The 24,585-nt window shown below is 55.0% G+C and overlaps 1 protein-coding gene across 2 annotated transcripts in view; it reads right to left on the reverse strand.

Annotated features, from left to right (window-relative positions):
* B3GAT1 (beta-1,3-glucuronyltransferase 1) overlaps positions 1 to 23,679 on the reverse strand; it is a 30,777-nt gene extending 7,098 nt beyond the window's left edge. The window contains exons 1-3 of one of the 2 annotated variants that reach the window (XM_032426138.1): positions 23,422 to 23,679; positions 2,555 to 2,650; positions 2,243 to 2,389 (exon numbers count right to left, since the gene is read on the reverse strand). In XM_032426138.1, coding sequence (XP_032282029.1) covers positions 2,243 to 2,389; positions 2,555 to 2,624 — 217 coding nt within the window. In that variant the 5' untranslated portion in view covers positions 2,625 to 2,650; positions 23,422 to 23,679. Of the gene's footprint in view, positions 1 to 2,242; positions 2,390 to 2,537; positions 2,651 to 23,421 lie in introns of both variants that reach the window. The other variant, XM_032426139.1, reaches the window with a different exon arrangement.
* Between the last annotated feature and the right edge of the window lie 906 nt (positions 23,680 to 24,585).

The following is a 24,585-nucleotide window of genomic DNA, read 5'->3' on the forward strand; positions in this document are numbered from 1 at the left end:
TTACTGACGCTAGTAGTTCTGTCCAGAGGAGAAATCAGCGGCATTGGTATTCTTGTTTTTAATGAGCCCCTCCTCTTCAAGTTATGTCTTTCTGTTTGAACAACTCTGTGGCCCTCACTGCTCTTACAGCATCTCAGCAGGAGGTGGTACGGGTCAGAGGACATACCTAGGAATGTGAGTGCCCAGGCTCAGACCCTGTCCAGTTCTATCACTTACTATTGCCCTTGGGCAGGTCACTTAGCTTCTGGTGCCTCAATGTTAGCAACTGCAATATGGAGCCAATAATAGAATTAACTTTATTGAGTTACTCTATGGATTGAGTCAATAGATGTAAAGGACCCAGAACACTGCTAGGGAAGACAGTTGCCAGCCCTACATCTGCATGGCTTCATGCAGCTGGAGAAGAGCATTCTCACCATTGGGTAGAAGTATGGTTCCAGGGAGGATGCTGGGAATCAGCCATTCTGTCACCTCCCTTCCTTCCCATCGCTGTTCTTTGCAGATGGGTGTGTGTGTGGTGGTCGTATGAGGTGTGCCGCTGGGCTCTGGGAGGAGGTACAGATGAACCCAGAAGACCGGCTCTGGGCTCTTGGGGAGTTCACATAGGCCAACGGCACAGTAAGACATACAGCGATAGCGAGGAGTCTGCACCAGGGAGGGAGACACACTGCCCCCGGGGTGTGAATGCTCAGCCTCTGTTGATCAAAGGCGACTTTTTGGAGCGGTTTTGGGGTCAAACTGGGAAAACATAACAGAGTTGAGGAAAGAGAGGTGGATGATGGGGATTCTGACCAAGATATATATAAGGGTTTATTTATCCTGCAGTCAGTGAAACTGAGGCCTGGGAAGAAAGATTCAGAGCCATCTTCCCCACCTTTCTTCCATTCAAGTCCTCCCAAACAGGCGGGTCTGGGCCCTGGGAACGTTCTCCATGCCTTCTGACCTGGCCACAGCGTGAGCTTAGCTCTTTGTGCTGGCTCCAGGGCTTCTGCAACCTTTGAGTCACAAAGGCCTCCTGGCCACCCTGACATGATTTCACTGCAGCTTTCCTTCAGCCCTCTTGGCATACTCTGAGGAGACAGAATGCCAGCTCCCCATCCTCAGGCACTATCATCAGGGCTTAGTAAAACATTCTGACACCTCTGACCCTAGAGCTCTGCCAAGAATGGAATCCACATGATACTATGTCACTTGGTATATGGTAGCTTTAACCCTTCTGGAATGATGTAGTTGTAGGATAACAGTTCCAAAATGAAGAGCACCAAAGAGAGAAGTTGGAGGATAAATGTCAGGAGAGGCTCTTAAGTGCCCAGCATTGGACAGTGGGAATTCCTTGATTTTCAGCCTGGAAAATCTTCCTCATGGAAGCTTCAGGAACTGCTGGGGCTGAGCAGGACCCACTGCATAACTGTGGAGCAGCCTGCCTTCCGACTATGATTCTTGACTACTGCCGGCATCCAAATCACTCGGGGTTATGAGCTACATGTGGATTTGCAGGCCCTACTCCAGACCCATCCTCTCTTTCTCTGGGATGGGCCTGGGTGCTTTTGTATTTTATCCTGTAATATGATGCACGTTTCAATAGGAGAATTGCTGCCTTAGAGTACTGAGTCTGTACGTGCATGGAGTACATTGGAGGGCAGAAGAGTGTGAGATGAGAGCCCAAAGAATGAGGGGGTAGGCCATATATGGGGCACATGGAAGGGGCCAGGGTATGGGGAGCCCTGTGTGAGAAGGAAAGGCAGCCTGGTGGAGGGGAAAACTCCGGACTCAGAGCCAGGAGAACCTGGCTCCAGCCTGTTCATCCACGAGTGCTTTGTGGGCCTTTTTCTCTAGCCGGGCCTATTCTCACTAGGTAGGACTGACTAGGTTAGGGTTGCCTAAACAGGAAAAAGGAGCAAACAATATGCTCTCCCTGAATGGTTTTAAAACACAGGCCAGAAACCCTGTCCATCCTTATCCTTCACTACCCACAGCTTAGAGCAAACAATCCTCACACATCCTGAGACTGGATGCAGAGTTGTGCATGTGTGTGTCTCTGTGCATACATGTGTGTGGTGGCTTTCACCAGATTCCCGAAAGCACCAAGACCTCCATAAAGGTAAGGTCATTGGCCTGGACCATCCTATGGCTCCTCTCAGCTGCCTCATAAATGAAAATATGAACTCCATCAGTGTTGGCTGTGGTCATTCTTATGACAGAAGCCTGGCTGGGGCTGGGGGCCAGAGGCTGGGGGGCTCACCCTTGTGCGTGGTGAGCAGAGGCGCAATGGTGCTCTGGTGCCACACAGTGACTAGCAGCGTCCAGGGCAGTACGATGAGGACGATCGCAAGGATGTCCCGTCTTTTCGGCATCTCCAAGGCTGGCTGGGCCCACAGCTCCTCGTTACCTGAGCGGTGGCAAGGTCAGGAGAAGGGTGGCCCCAGGGGCGACGGCGGCAGACAGTGGCGAGCACAGGGGAGAAAAGAACAGGAATGGGCCGGGCAGGCCAGGCACAGGGAGAGCAGAGAAGCCGAATGTTGGCTAGCAGATCTTACCAGCACTCACAACCCACCCATTGCGGAAGCAGGTTTGCAGAGTCTGGCCAGACTGGAGACCGAGAAGGGGTGGCTGTCCAAGGGCATGATCAGGAACCCTGTGAAGTGGACACCTGCAAGAGAGAGCAGAGCAGGATGGCCAGAGACCTGGGGCCTTGCTGTGGGGCTCACAGCACTGAGGTTTTCACAGCAGAGCCTGGACTGCCATCTCTCTGAGGACTGCTCCGGCTTGCCTGCCTGAATGAAATGAGCCTCTGTCCCCCACAGGCTTGGGGACGTGGCGCTGCCCAGTTACATGATTCAGCAGGGCACAGAAGTTAAGGGCACGACCTTCAGACACACGTGTCTTGTTTTAAATCCCAACTCTGCCACCAACAAACCATATGCCCTTTACCAAGTTATGGCCGCTCTCTGTGCCTCTCTGTTTTCTCATCTGCGAAATGGGGTACGATCACTACCTACTTCACAAGGTTTTGAGAATTACATCAGTTCATACCAACAAAGGCCATAGAATGGTGCCTGGCATGTATGTATGTGTGTGTATCTCAAGACACGTTGGCTAGTTGTCCACATGTGTCCAGATGGTTTCTTTCAAAGCTGAGATAAAGGGGTCAACACTGGGGTGAGGGCCAACAAGACATGTTTTGGGGGATAGGCCCTGGGAGGAAATGCAGCAAGTGCCTTCCCTTTGTCAATGTCAATCGGGAATTTTTGTGAATTTTACATGGCTTGGGCATCAGCAAGGTGAAGAGGCGTCCCTGTGGGGGCTGCCACGTGCTGAGGAGACGGCACTCACAGTGGCAACGACAGGGGCTCCAGGAGCGATGCCCCTTCTGTGCGGAGCGTGAGCCTGCTGGAGTTTCTCCTCAGAAGTGCCTGCAGAGGCTGTCTCAGCAGCACCCTGCTCTGGGCCTTGTCGTCTTGTGCGCTCATGACCACCACGGAAACGGTCGCATCCTGTTCTCTGCCTCCCTTTCCCTTCTGCACTGAGCCCTGTGTCAGATGCAGGATCCGGGCAGCCCCTGGCTGGTCCTGGCGTGCTCACCACCCCTGGTGGCCAGCACTGTGCAGTGACATGCCTCAGGGAGGCCAGCCGCCCCGTCCAGACCAGGGAGCACATGCTCGTCACCTCTGGCAGTGTCAAGGGCCAAGGTCAAGGAGAACTCTGCTCCCCCCTACCCCCCCAGCTTGGGAAACAGTGTGTTTTCCTCTCCTTGTCTGGTCCTCTCTCCAGATAGTTTTGTCACCTTGTAGAAGAGCCAGGTGTGTCTTCTAGTAAAGCGCACCGTGGTTCCCAGGGTCAGCGAGCATGCCCCAGCCAGCCACCTACCTAGCAGAGGCCTGCTCGGCCCCCACCATCTCCTTGTAGGCAGGTGGTAAACAGGCTGCCCCGCTTTCCTCAGGGAAATGGAAGGTCCAGCAGGCTGCAGTGTTACAGGCAGGGACAAACGATGCGGGCACAGAGCAGGGAGAGTAAGTCTACAAACTCCTCTTTTATGCCCCCCTCCCCCCAGGTGACAGAACCCAGTGGCCTGCCTCAGGAGCCCTGTCTGGTTCTTGCGTGCACAGTATGATGAAGCGGAGTGACCTCTCGCCAGCCCCAGCCCCAGCCCGATCCCCCCACTCCAAGGCCACTGACAGGGCTATAAAGGGCTGAGTCAAGGCCTTGGTTTGGCTGGGTGATCTTAGGCCACATTTGATGGAGGACAGGGGAGCTTCTAGGAGGCCTGGCTGCGAGATCTCTTTTGGATTCTTAGTGACTCAAAAAAGGAGCTTTTCCAAATGTCCTTCATCTTGGAGAGGGTTAATTCCAGGGTGGAGAAAGCACCGAGAGGCAAGCTCCAGGGCAATCTGCTGCATGCACGTCCAGCCTGCTCACTCTGCACTTGCCTGCTTTTATACCTTTTTCCTCTGGGCAGCCTCTTATCCCAAGCCTCCTACCTCTGGCACCTGCTCAACCTCCCGCTTGTCTGTTTGGACTGTCATTAGTAAAAACAAGCTGTTAGGCAGCACTTGGTGATGCTCAGAAATGATGCTCAACTCTTCACAGTCAATCCTCAAGACGCCTCTGGCCACAGGTGCCATTGTAACCCCACTTCACGAGGAAGGCATTGAGGCTAGGGAGGATCAGTGCTCGTCCAAAGCTGCAATCAGGTCACGGTGGAGCCAGACAGAAGTCCTGACCATTTGGCTCTATGTGGTCCGCGGAAGTGTGGGAGGAGAGGTTCCAGGTCCCGGAGCCTCGAACCTGGCTCAGGTGCAGAGTGAGCACAGGTCTACACAGACCGTGGCCTAGCACTGCTTCAGAGCCAACCCTCTTCATGAAAGCTGCCTCCACTGTGGGGTCCCAGCACCTCCCTGAAGGTGGGAGGAGGAAGCGGATTCTGGGGGAGGAAGGATGTAGGCAAGGGTGCAAGGGGGCTCTGGAGAGAGAGTTCTGAGCCCATCTAGTCTTCTTGGTCAAAACATCTATGAAAGGAAAGGGAGGAGGGGATGAGGGAGAAAAGCTCTAAAAATAAACTTAGCAATAAACCCAGTTGTGCATTAATTACTCTGGAAGCCATTACGGCTTGAAAACCCCATAACTTTAATGGAGGCTATTATAAGCATAGTAGCAAAATCGTGGAGCTAATTACCAGGCAGTTATTAAACAGCACAGAGAGAGCACCCAGCCTTGGAGAAAGGTGGCTGGCCAGCAGGGGGCAGGTTTGTGGGAAATGGGACCTGGGGGCTGCAACCCCCTCCCCACCCCCAGACCTGGGCTTGTGTGTAAGATGGGAGTGCAAGGATGCCCACCGGGCCACAGCCTGCACCTTGGAGGGAGGGCAGTGGCTTGCCTGTGGCCGGGCTCAGGCCCCAGAATTACTCGGGCCCTCACTGGCTAGGGCAGAAGGATCCACACAGAGATGGAGCAGGGGATTGGCCATTCCCTGAGGCCAACAGAGGGGAGGAGGCCAGTCGGGAAGAATGGGACGTTTGAGGAAGCCGTGAGGGCTGGCTGACAGGAAAGTGCAGGGGCCTGCTGGGGCCATGACTCCCCACCTGAACCTCGTCACTCGTGTCTGTGACCAGCCTCCGCTGTCAATTGTCCCCCAGTAAGTGCAGACATGAGGAGGCCCTTCCAATGCCCTGGTGCTCCAAGAAGGCTCCACGGGACACAGACAAAGGCTGTGCTGTGGGTGGAGGGTGTGGGGCCAAGGGGGGTGGGGCCAGTCATTTGGCGACAGGAGCAGGGTGCTGGGCAGCTGTGGTAGGCAGACAGGGCAGCAGCGGCCTGGACAGTGTTCTGGGTTGTGGACAGTGTCCCCCTTCACTGGGGGACCAGGTCCCATTGCCTGCCCTCCTCCTTGGCCGCCACCTTCATCTTAAAATACAGAGTCTGGGTTGGGAGAGTGCTAATGAATTTTCAGTTCTGCCATTTTAAGCAACCTAAGGTTGAGACGTTTAGGCCTCTGTGACGGTGAAGAAATGTCCTGTGTGAGAAAAGTGGGGTCAGGTGGGCATCCAAGGCAGGAAGCCAAACTAACAACTTTGCATGGAACTTAGTCATGATTTAAGGACCAATTAGCTACGGAGACTGGCCATGTCTGCCAAGACCTATTTATAGGAATCTGCCTCTGGGTTTAAGGGTGTCTTGGTCTGTGTGTGAGGACCAGGGGGCATCCTGAAGGAAGTGCCCAAGAATGGGGCAGAGAGAATCAGGCTGGACAAGAGATGCTGGGCCTGGGGAGGCAGAGCAGGATGCCAGACTGGTTTCAAGGCTGGATGATTCCAAATGCATGGAAAGGCTTCCTCCTGAGCCTACAGGTGTTCCAACGGAAACCTCATCAATGCCCCTAGTCCCCGAAGAGGAGGGTTATTTAATTACATTTAACAAATATTAACTCAGCATCTGCAGTGGGTAGGCACTGTGTTCGGTTCTATGGGCAATGCAGCAGCATGGGAGAGGGAGGCGATGGCTTCCTTCCAGCATCTCGCAGCCCAGAGGGAGGGAGGGACTTCACACAGGTGTCTGTGAGGCCCCCACATCAGCACTCAGGGGCATGTGTGATGAGTACTCTTGTTGTAGAGAGGGCGTGTGTGTGTGTGTGTGTGTTTGTGTGTGTGTGTGAGATGGAGGTTAGTTACTAACAAGCTCAGAAACCATCCAAGCCCCTTGTCTCTGGAGGATGATAAAGCCATGTTACCCAGTAAGTTTGGGAACAGTAGTTGGCTAGTGAAAGAAATCCATTAAAGTGAAGAGTCCTTCAAGATGCACACATATGATACATGTTTCAACTAAAGTAACTTTTAAAGAGCCAAGAGCTCAATAGGTGATGTTTTTCCAGGACTGCACCATATGTGGTCATTTTCCCCAAATCCAAACCACTCAGCACTGGCTAGCTTGTAGGCTTCTGCTGTTTTGACACAGGGCCTCAGCGTTTCCTAGGGCCGACAGACAGCTGAGGCGAGTTCCACGTTGCCTAGCCAACATCATCCACACCCCAGCACACTGCCTGTGGCCTCCAGGGCTGATTTCTTCGAAGTGCTCCAGGACCTGAAGGACACCTGGTAAGCAAATCAAGTGCTCCATCCTTTAAGATTTTTTATGACATTTCCCACCCATCTTCACCTAATTTGGAGAACTTTTTCCCTAGACTCATCTTAGAGAGTCTTTTGAGAGTATTCAACTTAGTTTTCATAGAGACAACACATTTCTTTCTTTCCAGCTCATGTTTCATGGTCCCTATAATATCCCATGATGGTGATAGCAAGCACGACCATTGTAAGCAGGCTGGGAGCAAACATTCTGGCCTCTCCGCAAGCATGCGGCTCAGCTGGTACAAGTGGGAGTGGGCCACCAGAGGGGAGGTCCAGCATCAGGCTTGCACAGGCAGCTGGTAGTGTGCTTTACAGATGGGGTGAACATCAGTCATGTGCTCAGTCAGTCGAGGAAAGGTTGGTTAAGAGAGCTTCTGCTGTCCTCTGTCATCTGGGAGCCTGAGACCCCTGGGGCTGATGAGGCAGATGCTGAAGCCTCCTCAGGCAGAAGCATAAGCAGCTGCAGTGGTTTGGGCCCAGCAGGAGGGGTGGGTGGGTGGAGAGAGCTGGGGCAGCCAGAGTGGCTAGGGAAGGCACCAGGCCTTTGAGCATGGGAGCAGGGATGTGGCAACAGGAGGCAGAAAGAGGGGAAATTTTAAAAGAAGAGAGTGGGAGGGATGCTGGTCAAGGCTCCAGCTTTACCCTTTAGCCCCAGACAGCGCCCCTCTCAAAGAGAGGCACAGATTTGTCCCAGAGACCCGCAGGAGCCCCTAATGGGATCAAGGGATTAGTATTGATTCTGCTGCCACTGCTCAGGAAAAACCCACTGCCAGAGCTAATCAGCGCCTGCGCCAGTCAATCCATACTTCATTAACCCAGCCCCAGTCTTCGGCCACCTGGCCCCCCCCACCCTCCATCCCCCCAACCTGGCCCCCCCCACCCTCCATCCCCCCAACCTGGCCCTGGCTTCCAGCCACCAGCTCCTGCTGGGATGGCAGCAACAGGCACGGGCCTCTCTCTGCCCACCGTTCCCCAGGACACTCATGGGGGGAGTGTCCAAGGAGCTGCACTGCCCAGGCTTCCTGCTCCTCTTTGTCCTCCCTTGCCCCCATGACCTCAGAAGAAGTAAAGTGAGGTCCTGTGGGACACCTGGCTGGGACTGTAAGCCTTCCCTGTAACAGCGCAATGCTGGGCCAACAGGATTCATCTTCCTTTGATCTTAACAGCCCTACGAGGCAGGCAGGAAAACCGTACCCCCATTTTATCTTCAAAGGAACTAAGGCTTAGATGGGCTGTGTGACTGGCCCAGGGCTCAGAGTCGACCACTGGCAGAGTGCATGCTCAGGCCTTTGGACTCCGAATCAGCATGCCCCCCATGCCCATGCTGCTTCCCTCGCTGCAGACCTGGTGCTTGCTTCCTGCCTCCCCCACCCGGCACTTCTGCCCCAGGGACACGGCTTCCTGAGCTGGCTGGGGCCCACCACTGGCCTGCCCTCCTGGTGGTCAGGCCGAGGGCCCCAGGGAGGGGCTCTCTCACCCTGTCTTCACGGTGCAGCGCTGAGGAGAGGAAGACCTGGGCCCTGCGGAGAGGTCTGCCTCCTGCCTTGGGGCCTGGCCACTGCTGGCTTTCGCTCCTGGGTACTTCTGATAGGATGACATGGATTCCCGATCTTCCACCATCCTGTTCCTTTCTAGCTAGGAAAACCCATCCAACGGCTTGGGCTGAAAGAAGTGTTCCTTCAGTTCAGGCTTGGCGTAAAACATACTCTTAGGCTTTGGTTTTCTTCCAGCCCAACAGTGTCAGAAAATGCAACTCACGGTTTGTTTGTTTTAGGTAGCTCCTTTGTTTTTTTTCTTTTTGGTTTTTCTGAAACAGCCTTTGGATTCAATTTGGATTAGGATTCAGTAAGAAATGAAAATTGGGGTTTGGTTTTGTGTGGTACTCTGCAAGGCAAAGTCCATTCTGGTTCACTGTAGGAATTTAAACAGAACAAGAGATGGGCCCCAGCTGGTTTCACTGAAGTTCCTTGAATCATGTAGCTTGTGGGCTTCAGGCAGACAGGCAGCCACTCATTCCAGAGCCTCCAGGCAGGAGGCCCTTAGAGAAAAAACCCAATGTTTCATTTTGTGGGGACATAGGTTGCTACGCTCAGTTGGGGCCTGCAGAGGCTGGAGCCCAAGCACACAGATGACCACAGCTCGGGAGGGCGCAGTGGCCAGGGAGACAGCAAGCTGAAGGACACAGGCCTGATGGAGGTTGTGGAGAGCTGAGCAGCGGCCCACCAGGCCCACGGGGCAGTCCTGTGCAGGGCTAGCATGCAGCGGGTGGGGAGGGCTGACTGCGGAGGGCTGGGTGGGCAAGACGGTCAGCAGTGACATGCTGATCACCGGCAGGACAGTGGAGAGTCCCAGTGAGGGCACATGGCCACTCAGCCCTTGCCTGCATGCTGGGGGAAAGCAGTGAGGGTCACGCCTAGCTGTGGAGCTTACAGACGGGGGAGCAGTCCCTGCAAAGAGCCGTGCAGCCCAGTTTCTGGCACAGCCTTCGGCATTCGGCTGGGGCCTTGGGGCCAGGGGAGGGCTCTGGGCCTGCAAAGTGCCACCACCATCACCTCCTTTGCCCTCGTCCTTGCTATCTGTCCACCTTCACCCCAAGCCCATTCTGGCAGCCATGCCGACTTTTCGAAAGGAAGGTCACTGCTCCTGAGAGGAGCGCCTTCGTTTTCTGCTGCTATCTAACAAGCTATCACACACTTAGCCACTTAAAATACACTCGTCTATTCTCTTCAGTTTCTGCGGCTCGGGAGCCCAGGCATGGCCCAGGGGCTCACAAGTGTACTCTGCCTGAGCTGCACTCTCCTCTGGAGGGCTCACCGCGGAGGAACCTGCTTCCAAGCTCAGGCTGTTGGCAGAGTCCTCTGCCTTTCGGGCATAGGACCGAGGGCTGCTCTTCCTACTGGCTGTTGTCTGGGGGCTGCCCTCAGCTCTTAGAGGCTGCTCGAAGTTTCTTGCCGCATAGGTTTCTCCAATAGAGCTACTTACTCCATCAAGCCAGCAAGGGGAGGATCTAGAGCAAGTCTGCTAACAAGACAGAGTCCTATATAACATAATTATGGGAGTGATAGCCCATCACTTCTGCCACATTCTACTGGTGAGAGGCTGGTCACAGGTGCCATACACACCAAAGGGGAGGAAGCTATCCAAAGGCATGAACAGCAGAGTCAGGAGTCATGGGAGGACGCCTTAGAGTCTGTCCACCCAAACAAGGAGGCCAGGTCCCCTCCTGACCCTCAGCTCCTGTCTGGCCCCCATAGCTGCTGAAGGTGACAGCAGGGTCTAACCACAGTCACGGCCTTCTGTTCCCTCCCTTCATCTTGGTCTGTTCTCCTCTGCCCCGAAAAGAGGCACACAGGTGGATAGTGAAGTAGTGGAGGGCCTGTGCCCTGGAGTCCGAGGGCCCTGGGCACAACACTAGAGCCCCTCCTCCTCGGTTGTGTGATTTAGGCAAAGTAACCTCTCTGGGCCTTGGTTTTTCCACCTGTAAAATGGGAATAAAAATAGTGCTTCCCTCACTAGGGTTGACAGGTGATTAGGCAAAATCAGTATAAACTATCTGACACATGGTTGGTGCCAATAAGAGCAGCTGTTACAACTGCCAACCTTGCAGCCCTGGAAAGGGCCGGAGATGGGTCTGCTTGGCCTTGCTTCCCTCCAACTCCCTCCAACTGAACTAGCTGCTGGAAGGCAGGGTGGAAGCCACAGAGCCTGAAAGCCCCGATCACCCCCAAAGGAGGAGGAAGTGAGGATGGGTGGCTGGGCTAGACAGAAGGGACACCTCCCTGTCTCAAGGGCTGACCTTGGCCTTCTACAGTGTGAGGCCATTGATAAGTACCTTTGACTTCTCCAGCCTCAGGTTCCCCATCTCCAGCTGTTTTGCCTCTTTTATTGTCTGGCATATCCCATTGTGACCTTAAATACAACATGACTAAGATTCGAGTATCATCTTTCCTCCTAGACTAGCTTCCCATCCCTCCTTTCCTTCTGTCATTCAACTTCAGCCTGTCCCAGGAATGCCCTAGATCCCTCTGCCTCTTTGCATCAGCTGGGCCTCAGCACCTTTGGCCTGGCCTGCCCCTAGGCCTTGGCCTGCATCCCTCTGATGCAGGTCAGGGTCATATCTCTCTTACCCCAGCCACCCACTGTGATCTTTCTTCAGATTCTAGCTCACTGCCTGGCCCCTCCCCCCTTACTGATTTGCTCCCACTCAAAACCTTTCGTATCTCCTGCTAACTGCAACTTACTTAGCTTGGCATTCAAGGCTGTTTACCATGTGGCCTAGTCCACTGCTCTAACTGCACCCTCTTCTGTTTCCTATCTACCTCCTGCCCATGGCAGTCTCTGATCTCTACCATCCAGAGCCTTCTCCTCTCCCTGCAGCACTTGGGAAAGCTCTGGAAGCAGGTAGACCTGCTTGGTTTATTTAGATGGTAACTAATTCCTACCTAGGGCCAGCATCTGGGCCAGGCCCAGGGGCAGAGGTCTCAATTTAGAGTCAAGATGTCCTAAGACCAAGCCAGGCCTGGCCCTCGCAAACTAGCATCCCCCCTATTTCCTTCCATCTGCAACCTTGCTTCTTCACCTTGGCCTCTGACCCATTGTCCCTCTTTGCTAGACCTCTGCCATCACCCCACATGGGGGAGAGGGTGGTACATACCCGCACCTGCTGGCTGTTACAGGTCCTTGCCCCGTGGAGATCTGAGTATCAGACTGGTGTTTGTGGCCCTCTTGCCTCTTGCTCACCACCCTCTCTACACTGATTGGGAAAGGTGACTGAAGCACCCTGCTTCACATGCCCCTGGCTGTGGAATTTGTCATTTCACTCAGGAGAACGGCCAGGCTGAGTCTTCCATTCTAACAAGTCCCAAGGCTGTGCCAGCAAACTCCAGAGCCCCCCCTCAGAGCGATTCCACAGGGCAGCAGCAGCTCACTTCACACACATGTGCACACAGTTCTGTGTTCATGGCCAGCACCCCATCTGAACGGGTACACGCGTGTTCACTGGCACATGCAAGCACGCCCCTGGCTGGGTTTGGTTATTGCCTCTGCGCCCTGTTGGAGAATCCCATGATTGGGTCTCTGTTCAAATGAAGGATTACCTCATGTGCCCTTGGCCTCCAATGGCCTCAGATCCTAGAACACAGATCTGGACAGGCCAATTCGCTTTCTCTGTGGTGCTGTGGGGAGTGGGCAGCCTCCCCTAGAAACTACTGAGAGCGCAACTCATACTCAATAGTGATTTGCAACTTCCCAAATGATTTCACATTGGTCATCTCATTTAATCAATAAACCCTTGTAATTCCAAAGCTTTATTGATGCTTCGCAGATGAAGAAATTGAGGCACAAAGGGGTTGAGTGTCCAGGCATCCTGGGTCCAGTCAGACAGCGGCCCAGCCTCACCCCTGCCTGAGACCTGCTCTCTGGGTGGCAGTGGCCCTTCCAGGGGTCCTGGAAGTGCGGCCCTTCTCTCTCCTGGTCCAAGCTCCCTTCAGGCTGCCTCTGGGGGGCAGTCTCCCACCTCTGTGCTGGGCTGGGTGGAAACTAGGGCTCCTCCTCCTGGCCTTGGAGCCCATACTGGGCATCTGTGCTTAAGTCACCCCCCTTGGCCCTGTCCATCAGACTGCATGTGACCATATATTTATTATCCAAACCAGGGCCCTCCAGACTGTGCTGAGGTAAGAAAACAACAGGAGTCAATGCATCAGCCATAGGCACGCTCAGGGTCTGGTCTGGGCACAGGGGGCAGCGGTCCCCTTAACTGGAGCCCACTGTCACCCAGTATGTGGCACCCAGTTATGGGGAATGAATGCCAAGTGTAGACCGAGTGCTTCTCCCCTCTGCCTACTTCCAAAACTGGTCTTCATTCCTGCAAAGGCTGCCCAAAGCACAAATCAACACACTTGGTTTGTGCTGTGAGCAAATCCAGAACAGCTCCTCTGCCCTCTGCATTATGAGCTCTGGGAGCACTGGGGTTCTCACTGCTGCTAGGAACACCTCCCCATATCCTCTGCCCGCCCTGGCCTCGCCTCAACCCCATGGAGACAGGGGAGCAGAACTGGCAATGTGTATTACCCTAGCACAGGTCAAGGCCACACCAGGATACTGTCCTGCCTTGGATTCCACGTGGGGCTTTAGCAAAATGCTCTTTAGCCTTTCAGCTCAGCCTGCTGCCATACTTGCTCTGGGAGAGGTATGGGGCAGCTCAGGACGCAAGGTGGGGCCTTGCCTTCAAGCGGCACACTCCCACGGGGTCAAGCCGCCCGGGGCACCTAGCTGGCTGAGTGGGAGTGAGGGGAGTAGAGTGGAGGGCTCAGCAGATTCTGATACAAGACGAACAGCAGGGGCCAGTGGGGCAGGACAAGCAAATCGACAGTTGCTAGTGGAACGTGGTGTCAAGAGACACGCAGGCTGCTGGACGACCCCCCTTTTCTGCCAGGCTGCCTAGCAGGAGCAGTGCGGGGAGCCTGCTACCCGCTGAGGCTGAGGTCAGGGCACACTCCAGAACCCAGAAAGACTGCAGTACCCTAGCGTCCTGGGCTCTGGTTGCCAGGGGGGCACAGCCCTCATCTCATGGGCCCCTGACTATAGAGGAAGCCCAGGGAGGATGAGACAAGTCCAATGCTGGGCTAGTGGGGGCCAAGCACTGGTCGCGGTGAGGGTCCATAGCATGGAGCTGGGAACAGGTCATGACTGACTTGGCCCCCACTAGACCCCTGCAGACGGCAGGTCATGGCAGGGCATGTGACCAGGGCCTGGGGACCGGAACCAAGCAGGCCAGGTAATCCTGTGGGTCTGGCCCAGGGACTGAGGGTCCATGGCGAGGGTGGGCAGGGATAGCCAAGCAGAGCCTCTCAGACTGTGGGTGAGGCTGGGATTCAGACATCTTGTGGAGAGGGTGTGAGTAGCCAATGCTAATCTGTCCCCATAGTACTGTCCTTCCTGCCCTCATACTGTCCAGGCCACTCTCTGCCTCAGTTGCCCTTAGTGCTGATGTCTGTGCAGTTCTGGGTGAGGGTACTGACTAGGTGAGGCCATCCTGAGCCCTATGCCCTCAGCCTGCCCTTCCTGCTTTGAAGCCTTTCCTGGCCATGCTCTTCCCCAGGCCTGAGCACTCAGTGTCCATGAAGCCAAGGTCCAGCCCCGGAACGTTCTGTGTGCTTGTTGGTTTTTATGTTTGTCTCCAGCTCCTGGGCCATGGGTTCCTCTGGGGGCACCAGGCCTTACTTACCTCTGGAACCCATCACAGGGTCCATGCCCTGACACAAAGCAGAAGCTGCACCGATATCCCTGTGACTTAGTTTCCTTATCTGTAACTCTTACTGGGCTCTTTTTGGATCAAATGAGGGTATCCATGGAAAACATCTAGCATGGGGCCTGCAAACAATGAGTACTAAAAATGTTAGATAATGTAAAGTAAAATAGTAATTACAACCACCACCACCACCACCTTGTTCTAAGATTCAGCTGAATCGGGGTGCCTGGGTGGCTCAGTCGTTAAGCATCTGCCTTCAGCTCAGGTCATGATCCCAGGGTCCTGGGATCGAGTCCCGCATCGGGCCTCTTGCCCAGTGGGGAGCCTGCTTCTCTCTCTGCCTGCCACTCCCCCTGCTCGTGCTCTCTCTCTCTGACAAGTAAATAAATAAAATCTTTAAAAAAAAAAAAAAAAAAAAAGATTCAGCTGAATCCAAGTGTCTGAAAGAGAAAGGGAGAGAGAGGGAGCATCTCAGTTCCTTCCTTCCAGGTCAGCAGGACCAGCCTCTGGGGCAGCTTTTCTAGCAGATTCCTTCCTTCAAGGATGAGGCTGTGTTGAGACTGGACCCCACGGAAAGTGGGCAGATCAGCGCGCAGCAGGGTGATAAACAGAGGTGCCTACATGCTGGGGCCTGGAGAAGGCAGACTTGCCACAGTGGGGAGGCCATGCCTAGGAAACCTGGCACTCTGGCCCTGGTTCCCCAGCCCTGCTCTGAACTCCAGGCTGGGCTCACCCCTCTCGCAGGTACTTCATAGTTTAGCAAGCTCTTTCGCATACAATTGCCCACCACTGCCTGTCAGCACAGCTCCCTTGGGAAGGCACTGCTTTCCTGTTCCTCTTTTACAGATTGAGAAGCTGAGCGCAGAGCTGAAAGGCTGTGCTATGGGTAGACAGCCGGGCCTGCCCTGGTGTTGGGACACTCAGCCCATGTCTCTGCCCAACCCTCTGAGACACGCACTCAGGGAAGGACTGAGTATTTCAAGAAGGTCTGGTGCCCCCCTTCTCTCTCCTGCCTCCAGAGCTGTCAGAACACCGAGACTCTTGCAGCCTTGGGGCTGAGAGTTGGCCATCAGCAGGGGGCTAGTGCTGTTGACCCCTGGGCCCTGTCATTCCCCGCCCTTTCTCCCCTGGAAGCAGGCCAGGTTCCTGGAAAGCTTCATCTCCCCCCCTGGAGGCTGTCCAACTTCCTCTCTTACTTCTGCCTTATCCCTTAGATCCCTCTTGGCATCAGCTCACCCTATTGTCTGGATGAGGAATAGTTAAGGGAAGATGTTGAAGGGGTTTGTGTGTGTGTGTGTGGTGGGGCGAGTCCAGCCTCAGCAGGCCTGGGAGTCTAGAGTAGGCAATGTGTGCTCCCCCTGTGAGCAGGCAGGCATGAATGTGATGAATGGAGGATCCCTAAATCTCAGTCCCCCAGATGGTAGATTATGCTGACACTATCTCTATGTTTTACAGGCTGTGTATTCTACAGCTAGCGCGGCACGGGGGCTACAGATCATGAAGAACGAGCCTGCACAATGCAAAGGCCTGTGCTAAGGCAGGCGTGCCACACACACAGGGGCTCTCTGGGGTCACCGAGGGCTCCTGCCCCTGGGGAAGAGCTCTGGGAGTATGGGGCAGATTCTTTCTCAGGGTCCTGAGAAGGTGGCAGGTAGGGAGGGATCTGGGACAGGATGCTGGCATCACTTCCCTGGCAGGTATCTCTGCCTGGAATGTTTTTCTCCTCACTGTTCCTAAATGTGCTGAGCTCCTGCTTGACCTTCAAGGACTGGGCCAGGTACACTTCTAGGGAATGCCACACAGGGGCTGGGCACTGAGGGTGCTCAGTCAGCACTGGGAAGTGAAGGGAGCAACCAGAGGTCCAAAATAGAACACCATTCTCTTCAAATAAAATGGGGCTCCCTCCTCTCTGCTCCTAAGATGCCTGTCATGTAGGTGAACTCAGAGCACAGAGGTCTCTGCTGAGACACCCCCTGAATGGGAAGGAGGGTCAAGTGGGGAGAACCACCATTATCAAGCACTTTTTGCTCCATTGCCTGGCACCAAAGAACCTGTCAACTGGCTGACCAGATAAACACACGTATACATACACTGGAGTATTATTTGGCCTGAGAAAGGAAGGAAATCCTGAGCGATGCTGTAATATGGATGAGCCCCGAGGACACCATGCTAAGTGAAAGAGGCCAGTCACAAAAGGACCAATACTGTACGATACCATTTACATGAGGTATCTAAAGTAGTCAAACTCAGAAACAGAAGGTAGGAGAGTGGTCACCCGGGGCCGAGGGAAGGAGAAGTGGAGAGCTGTTGTTTAATGAATATACTTTCCAATTTGCAAGATGAAAAAGTTGTGGAGATAGACGGTTGCATGACAATATGAATGTACTTAATACCACTGAACACTGAGAAATGTTAAGATGGTAAGTTTTATGTTATGTGTGTTTTGTTTTGTTTTACTGCACACACCAAAAAGAACTGGTTGTCCAGAAGGTCCAGTTAGATCTGCCAACAATGACACATCCCTTAGGGCCTGCACACTAGGCACGGTGAGGGGAGGGAGGGTCAGAGGGCTTTCCTGGCAGCAGGGCTGCAGTGGGCAGGCCCCTGTGTGTAGGCCCAAGTGGGGCTGCTGGGCGCACCTGCCCGCTGGCTGCCATGGGGGAGTGTTGCCGTGAGGAAACGTGCACAGAGCACCCTGCAGAGGTTCCAGGTGTACTGCCAGGAGTGAGCAAGATGTGGCGGAGGAGTGTGTGCACACATGAATGCACACACACACTCACACACGCACGCACACGCACACGGCAGCCTGCTGTGTCGCCCCGTCATGGGGTCTGGAGAGGGACAGAGACAGAGAAGCTGGGACATTTGTTTCCAGAGAGAGATCTATGAGTGGGAGAAGAAGTTAGTATCGACAAGTGATGAGTTAGGCTAGTAATACTTCAGCTTAAGTTCAGAAGCTCTGATGGAAAAAGAAAATAACATGCCCAGAGGTTGTATATCACCCTAAGCAGGCTGGGGCATGAGCAACCTGCTGCCCAGGAGCGGGGATCCTGGAGCCCTGGGTGGGGGGGCGGTGCCGGCCAGCCACTCCTTTGGAACACGGGGTTGTCCTTCCTGGTCTGTGCTCCGTGCATGAAGGGGATAGAGGAGAAGAGAGCACGAGGTACTGAGTGGGAAAAATATATATACGCCCAGGATGGCCACAGGGAAGAGGCGTCTCCTCGAAGACCCTCGTGTGGCCTGCTCACCTGGGCTGCATTATTCTATTAACTACGCCTTCCAGGGGACAGGGTGCTGACATCTCTAGGAGTCAGCACTTACCTGTCTTAGGGCATTAGGATGCCGATGATGGGGGAGGTGGGCTGAGAAGGATACCCGGATTTCCTCAGGCTTCAGAAGACATCCCCTAGGCAACCCCCAATCAGCCAATAGGGACCCAGAGGGCTTCAGGTCTGGGCTGAGCTGGAGCCAGGTAGCCCCAGAACCTCAGTGTCAAGCTATGGAGGGCCCCTGATAGCTCACTCAGCCTGATGATTTCCAGGCTGAACTTATTCTTTCGGTCAGAGTGCTCATGGACATACAGTAGCAGGGTAATGATTCACTGATTTAATTAAAGTTTTCTATGTATTTTTAATGTGTTGCCAGTGGCCTGAAGGATCTGACCTTCCCTGGGGTCCTGTCAAGGATAGTTTAGGTTTGTCCTCTTGGGCCAGTTGTCAGAGGAGGGGAAAGAAGACTTGTTCCATCCTGGATGAAAGGGGCCCTGGGGTCTCAAGCGTCGGCGTCTTACCCCATGCCTGGGTGACGCAACTCCTGCTTCCACGCGGTGCAGGACAGGCAGCCTGACAGAGCGGGAGAAGCAGGGCGCTGGGAGACTCAGGTCACAGTCTAGGACAAGGCACTACAGCGCGGTGTGACCTGAGATAAGCCTAGAACCTCTCCAGGAGTTGGGTGTTCTTATCTATAAAAAGAAGGAAGCAACCCAGAGTCACAGAATCCCAAATTCTGCGCAAAGCCTTATAGGCCGGATAGTTTTCAGTGTTCATCCAACCGTTTGTGGCTACAGATGGCATGTTCTTGCTTCTCAGACCCATTTCCTTTACCAAGGCAAGTGGTATAATTCAGGTAGGACAATGTTCACATGGTTCCTGCTCCTCATATTTTAGATAAGGAAGATGAGGTTCTACAAGATTGTCACACAGTGAGCTGCTGACGCAGCTGTGACTAGTCACTGGGTCAGCCAGCTGATGGTGGCATCCTGCCCAGCCAAGGGCCCTTCTCCCTCTTCCTGCTGCTGAGCTCAGGGCAGCAGGCTCCTGGCTTTCTTTCCCTTAGGACCGGGGAGGGGGTGAGCCTAGGCAAGAGCCCCTCAAGTCTGCTGCCTCCCCACTCAACAGGATGCTGGAGGTAGCTGGGACCTCATTTGCCCCTTTTATGTTGAACTTATGGAGGCTTAGGAAATGCTTTTTGGTGAGAGTAGTTCCAATAAAAAGAGAATTTAAGTTGTATCCACTTCCAAAAATGTCAGCCCCTGTTTATCCGGAAGTATCGTGGGCAAAGGAAGACATTCCTCATCTCATTGCATCTCACCAGGGGAGAGGTGCAGGGGTTATTACCTGGCACATTCCCATCACAGGTGAGGAAATTGAGGTTCAGGGAGCAAGGTCACATGCTGATGACTGACAGCCCCAGCGCCTGGCATCATGCCCGGCATAAAGTATGTAGTTCACTAAGTGTTTGTTAAGTGAGTTGTTAAATAAACGAATAATAGAAATTGCCAGGCAAAGCACTCACTATTGCATGTTCTGAGTGATTATCATGATTAACTGTAATGACTCATTCTCTCCTCATAAATATCCTAGTATTATCCCCATTTTAGAGATGAGAAATCTGAGGCACTGAAAGGATAAGTAATGTCCCAAGGCCACACAGTTATTAAGTAGCAAAGCCATATTTGAGTTTAGCCAGTCAGGCTCCAGAGTGCATGCTCTTAACCACTAAACCATCCACGTCTAGTCTAGAATGGCACTTTCAGTAGAACTTCCTGTGACGCTGGGAATGTTCTGTGTCTGTGCTGTCCAATATGGTGGCCACTAGCGCATGTGGCTACTGAGCTCTCGAAATGTGGCTGGTGTGAATGGGAGACTGCCCACCATGGGAAGGAAAGCAGCCCACCCCACATCTAGTGTTGGGCTATGGAGGTTTCTGGGTGATGGTCAAATGAATACCCCAGGGTCTTGAGCCTAAAGAGACTCCTGGCTTCAGAGGCCAGATTGCCCAACTGCCTCATAAGGAAAGAAGCAAGATGGAGAGAAGTGAAGGAGGGAGAAGGGATGAGCTCGGCCACACACAGCCAGTCAGGGAGGACTGGCAGCACCAGGCCCCCAACCTCAGGGCTGGTCCTATAGTTCCATTCCAAATAACCAAGGCCATACTATCTTATCTCTGCTCCTTCCAGCCTTCTTCCCTTCATAAAGAGATAATAACAGATCACAGTTCGCACATACAGGAAGAAAGAAGCCCTGACCATGGCTCTAATACTTGGTGAGATACACAGCCCCGTGGGCAAGGTTTATCCCTGAATCCAGTCAACTCTTGGTGATCCAGATTGAAACTCTCCACTTTTGGGCTTATTGGTGGCAAAGCCCTAATCCCTGCCAGGCACTTGGCTGGGAGGCTGCCTGCCCTGCTGTCAGCTGGTGTGCGCAGGGAGCGCAGACTCATTTTAATATTGGCTGGAGCTGAACCTCATTAGAAAAGTAAATTTGCTGTAGCTGCAAAAAAAGAAAAAAAAAAAAAAGCAACCCATATAACCCTTCCAAAGGCTAAATAAAAACTCCTGATTTTGGATTACTTGATGCCTTATGTTCCCATCACTGGCCCAGAGCCTGGAACACAGTAGGTGCTCAGTCAACGTCTGTGGAAATGAAAGGAATTTTGAGTTATGTCTGTCCACCTTGCCTTCTTTCAGCATGGATAATAAGAGGTCACAGAGCTAGAGTTCTTTTAAGTTGCATAAATTGTTTTGGGCAGTCACTGGCTGATGAACTGGAACAATTACACTGACCACTAATTAGACATGGAAACACTGTAGTTGCTGTTGTTCCAAGGAGACATGAGAGTGTCCTTGCAACAGAGGCACATCACAGGTGGGCCTGGGGAAGGCCCCGAGTCTGGAGGAGTGGCAAAGCAGATGGGGTGGAGTGGCGTGGGAGATGGAGAGACTGTAACCATCCCGGTGTAATTGGTTCCAGGGTTGGCCAGAGAATTGCTACTCCAAATTCTAGAGCCATCCAGATCCTGGAAGAATGTGGGGGAGGGTATATAAAATAAGTACATAAATTAACATTCATCAGGCACTTCACCTAAAAACAGCCTGGTGAGATGAGGCTTCCTCAGTTTAGGTGTTTAGGAAACCAAGGCTTAGAGGGCTCAGTTTTTCTGGTCATGGAGGGTCCCCCAGGACCTGGCTGAGAGTCTCGACTGGTCATGGAGGGTCCCCCAGGCCTGGCTGAGAACCTGTGTTCTGCACTGCACTACTTCCATGCCTGGGGCATCATGAAAGAGGTTTTTCTTTTCCTTCTCCCCAGAGCCAGTCTCTCCAGAGTCCACACCCTTCCCCACCCCACTGCATCCCAGGCCTAGGACGGGTAGTGGAGCAGGGGCAGGGAGATGGGGGAAGCCCTCAGCACTGGGGGATGAGCTTGGGCCAGAAGGTCTTCCTGAAGACCCCTGATCCAACAGCCAGCCCTCTGCCTTCGGGCACCCCTCTGAACCATCCCCCGCATTTATCAGAGGCATGGAAAGGGCCTGCCTGTCCGACTGCTCCCCTGAGGACCCGCGCCCTCCCTGCCCTGGTGGATGACTGCTGATACTGTGGAGATTGGGAGGGCCCTGGACTGGCCCCAACAGCACCGCTGGGCAAGCCAGACCTCTGCCTCTGGGCCCCCCGCCCCATCGCTCTGTGAGCGTGCCTGTGTGTCTTTGTCTGTTGTTTCAGGCTGACTCCACTGCCTGCCTCAGACTCCCGGATTCCTTCTCTTCCTGAGCCCTGCCTCCCTCACCAGTGTCAGCAGACAGCTCTCAGGCATCTCTACGCCTGCTCATTCCTCTTTCCTAGCCAAACTGAACCAACGCGCTCCCCTATCCTTTAGCCTGACTCCCAATCAGCTCATCCTTCTGCACTTCTCACACTTGCAAAGCTCCTGCCCTGCCTCCTCACCCTATGCTTCACAACAAGAAGTACAGCCCACTTGTTCCCCTCACCCCTCGAAAACTACTGTGGGTAAATCCAGGTCTATCCAGATGCCTGAGGTAGGGAACTGAGCTAACTCCCCCCACCCGCAATCTTCCTCTGGAGCCCCTGGTCTCTGCTGCAGGCTCCAATCCTGTCACAGGAGCTGTCCCACCTCAGTGATTTACCTGCCCCATGCTTCAGGTGGGCCAGTTAGGGCCTGCTCATCCAGAAACCTATATGCATATATTCAATCCAGCACAGATGGACTTCCAACATGCCTGAAAATAGAGTGATTTCCAAGCACCTAAGATCAGGTAGAGAAATGGGCACAGCAAGCCACTTGGTTCCTGTGCTGAATGGGGCACAAATTCATTAACCCTCCCTGTTCCATTAACCCTGGCAAGCTTTCTTGTTCCCACTAAAGGGGCAGAAGTAAATGGCATGCAACTCCAGAACCTTTGGGTATGCTGGGCATGGACTTGGCAGAGTGGACAGTTTCTCAGAGCGTCTCATGGGAAGGGTCTTCACTCCATATGAAAGAAGGGGGAACTTGTTTGGCCCAGTAAGCCAATAATGGTCACCATTTAAGCAAGTTCTGGGAGGAAATGTCTCGGTCTCTGTGGTGGCTATTGGCAGAGGTAGGGAGACATGAGGCACAGAAGACAAATCTTAGAAAGCCCTAGAGCATCAGTCCTGCGAAGTCACACGCCCCCACAACCCCAGTAACTTAAGCTGTGTGCCCCCCATTTCCACACAAACACAGAATAACTTCACAGAGCTATGCACAAAGACATTCACACACAATCCTTTTACAGTGCGTGTCACGGAACCCAACCGGGTCCCAGTGGATCCTCCATCCAGACTGGTACCCATGCAGATAGAGCTGCCCCACCAGCACAGGGCTAGCAACTGTCAGCAGAGGTCCGCTTCAGAGTCCTGTGAATTGGAAATCCCTGGAATCCTTTAGCTCCAGCTTCTATAAGAATTCATCCAAATAGTTCATGGCTGACAGGAGGCCTGGCTGGGTGGAGGCAGGGGAAGGGGAGGCTAATCAAGACTGTTTGTTTATGTATTCATATGTGTGTGGGGGAGGGGATGTCTCTTGACATTAGCTGCCTGGTACCGCCCTGTCACCTCCTTTCTCTGGCACTGTTAGGTCCTGTGGCTTCCTCCTTTCTCCTATCCTGCCTCACCTCTCAGCTTCCTTTTCTGAAGTTGTATGCTCTGACTTCGAAGGAATCAGGACCTCAGGTGCGCAGGGGTGGGTGGTGAACTTGGTCATGTCTCCTTCCTGGCTACCCTGACGGGCCCAAAGGCCCTTTGCCACCCTTGTCACCTCACAGTCCCTCAGGTTCCCCAGTAGAGTGGGAGAGGCTGGGTCCCCTGAGGAGAGTTAACTTGCCAGTGCCCGCAGCTTCAGAGCAACTGGGAATGACTGCTGGGGAGCAGGGGTGCGGCGGGCGTGCTGGCCCCTGACTCCTCCGGGCGGCCAGGAACCACCTGCTGAGGTGGAAAGGCGCCCAAGACCTAAGAGCCTGGGCCAGTTGTTGAAAGCTGCCGAGAACCAGCTCTCCCCTGGAGGCCGGCCGTAGGAGGGCAGGCATCGCCCGGGTTTTGTTTCGCAGCCCCTCGGCGGCAGCGCCTCCCAGCCCCGGCCCGGTTCCCGGCCCCTTTCCAGCTGCCCCCGCTGCGCGCGCGCGCGCACACACACACACACACACACTCGCACCCGGGAGGACAAGGCGTGGGTACCGATGGGGACGCATAAAGGGACTCTGTGCGCCGCGGCGGCGCGCGGGGGGCGCGGGGGCACTGACCTGCGGCGGCGAGTCCGGATCGTCCCCGGCGCGGTCCATGGCGGGCGGCGGCCCCTACGCGCCGGCCCCGGCGCCCCTCGGCTGCTGCCCTGGGCCGCGCGCACCTCCCTCCCCGGGGGCTCTCGGGCTCCGGGCCCCCGGGGGCCACTTCATAGCCGCGGGGTCCGCGCGCCCGCCCGCCGCCCCGGCCCGGCTCCTTCTGGGCTCAGGGAGGCGGCAGCCGGAGCCTGGGAGCGCGCGGGAGGGCGCAGGCAGGGAGACAGGGGGCGGGGGAGTAGGGGAGGGGGAGGCACAGGGGATGGGGTGGGGGAAGCGAGGGGGGCAGGCCCGGGGGGCGGCGAGGGGGAGGCGCGGGGCGGCCGGAGCCGAGCCGACCCGGCCGGTGCGGAGTCCCGTCGGCGGCAGCGGATGCGCCGGTGCAGCCGCGGCTCTGACAGCGCCTGCCGCCCCGCCCCCACTCCTTGCTCCCCGCCCCCACTCCCCCGCCCCCGCCCCCGCCCCCGAGCGCGCGCTAGCTGCCGGCGGGACCCGCGCTGCTAATGGGCGGTACCAACCTCGCCAGCTGAGGCGGGGGGCGCGGGGAGGAGGTGGAGAGCCCCCCCGGGATTGGTATCGCCCCCCCGCCCCTACACACAAGCCCTCCCCAGCCTAGGCGGCTCCGGTTTGAGGCGCTGGAGCAGGGGCTGCGGGCGGGGGCCGAGCCATGCCGGGCCTCGGCTCTCTAGAGTTAAAGCTCGCCCGGCCCGTTGCCTGCACCCCCATCCCACCCCGCCTCCATCCTGGCTGTTCCTGGCGCCCAGCTTGGCAGCCTTTCTCAAAGGGTGATTGTTTCCGGGCTGGGCAGTTGGGGGGCGGTTCTCCGGGACGGGGAGGCAGAGCTGGGGAGCGGGGAGGGTGCGGCTCCCTCCTTGGCTTCAGGCACCCAGGAGTGGGAGATACGGTGGGGGTGGGTGGTACCTGCCGGGCGGGGTACAGGCTGCCTATGTGGGGTAGAGATGGGGGTCCTCGGGCACCAGCCAACAGGACGGCCCCACCTGTCGGCACTGCTGCCTTGTCAAAGGGCATGCCCAGCTGCTGTTAGCCTCCACTCCCCCTCCCACAGTGCCCTGGACATTCCAAAGAGAAAGCAGGGAGGCAATGCGTGGGGTAGAGAGGGAGCTGGGA

Source organism: Phoca vitulina, unplaced genomic scaffold (genome assembly GCF_004348235.1).
Source record: "Phoca vitulina isolate PV1807 unplaced genomic scaffold, GSC_HSeal_1.0 scaffold34, whole genome shotgun sequence".
Taxonomy (NCBI): domain Eukaryota; kingdom Metazoa; phylum Chordata; class Mammalia; order Carnivora; family Phocidae; genus Phoca; species Phoca vitulina.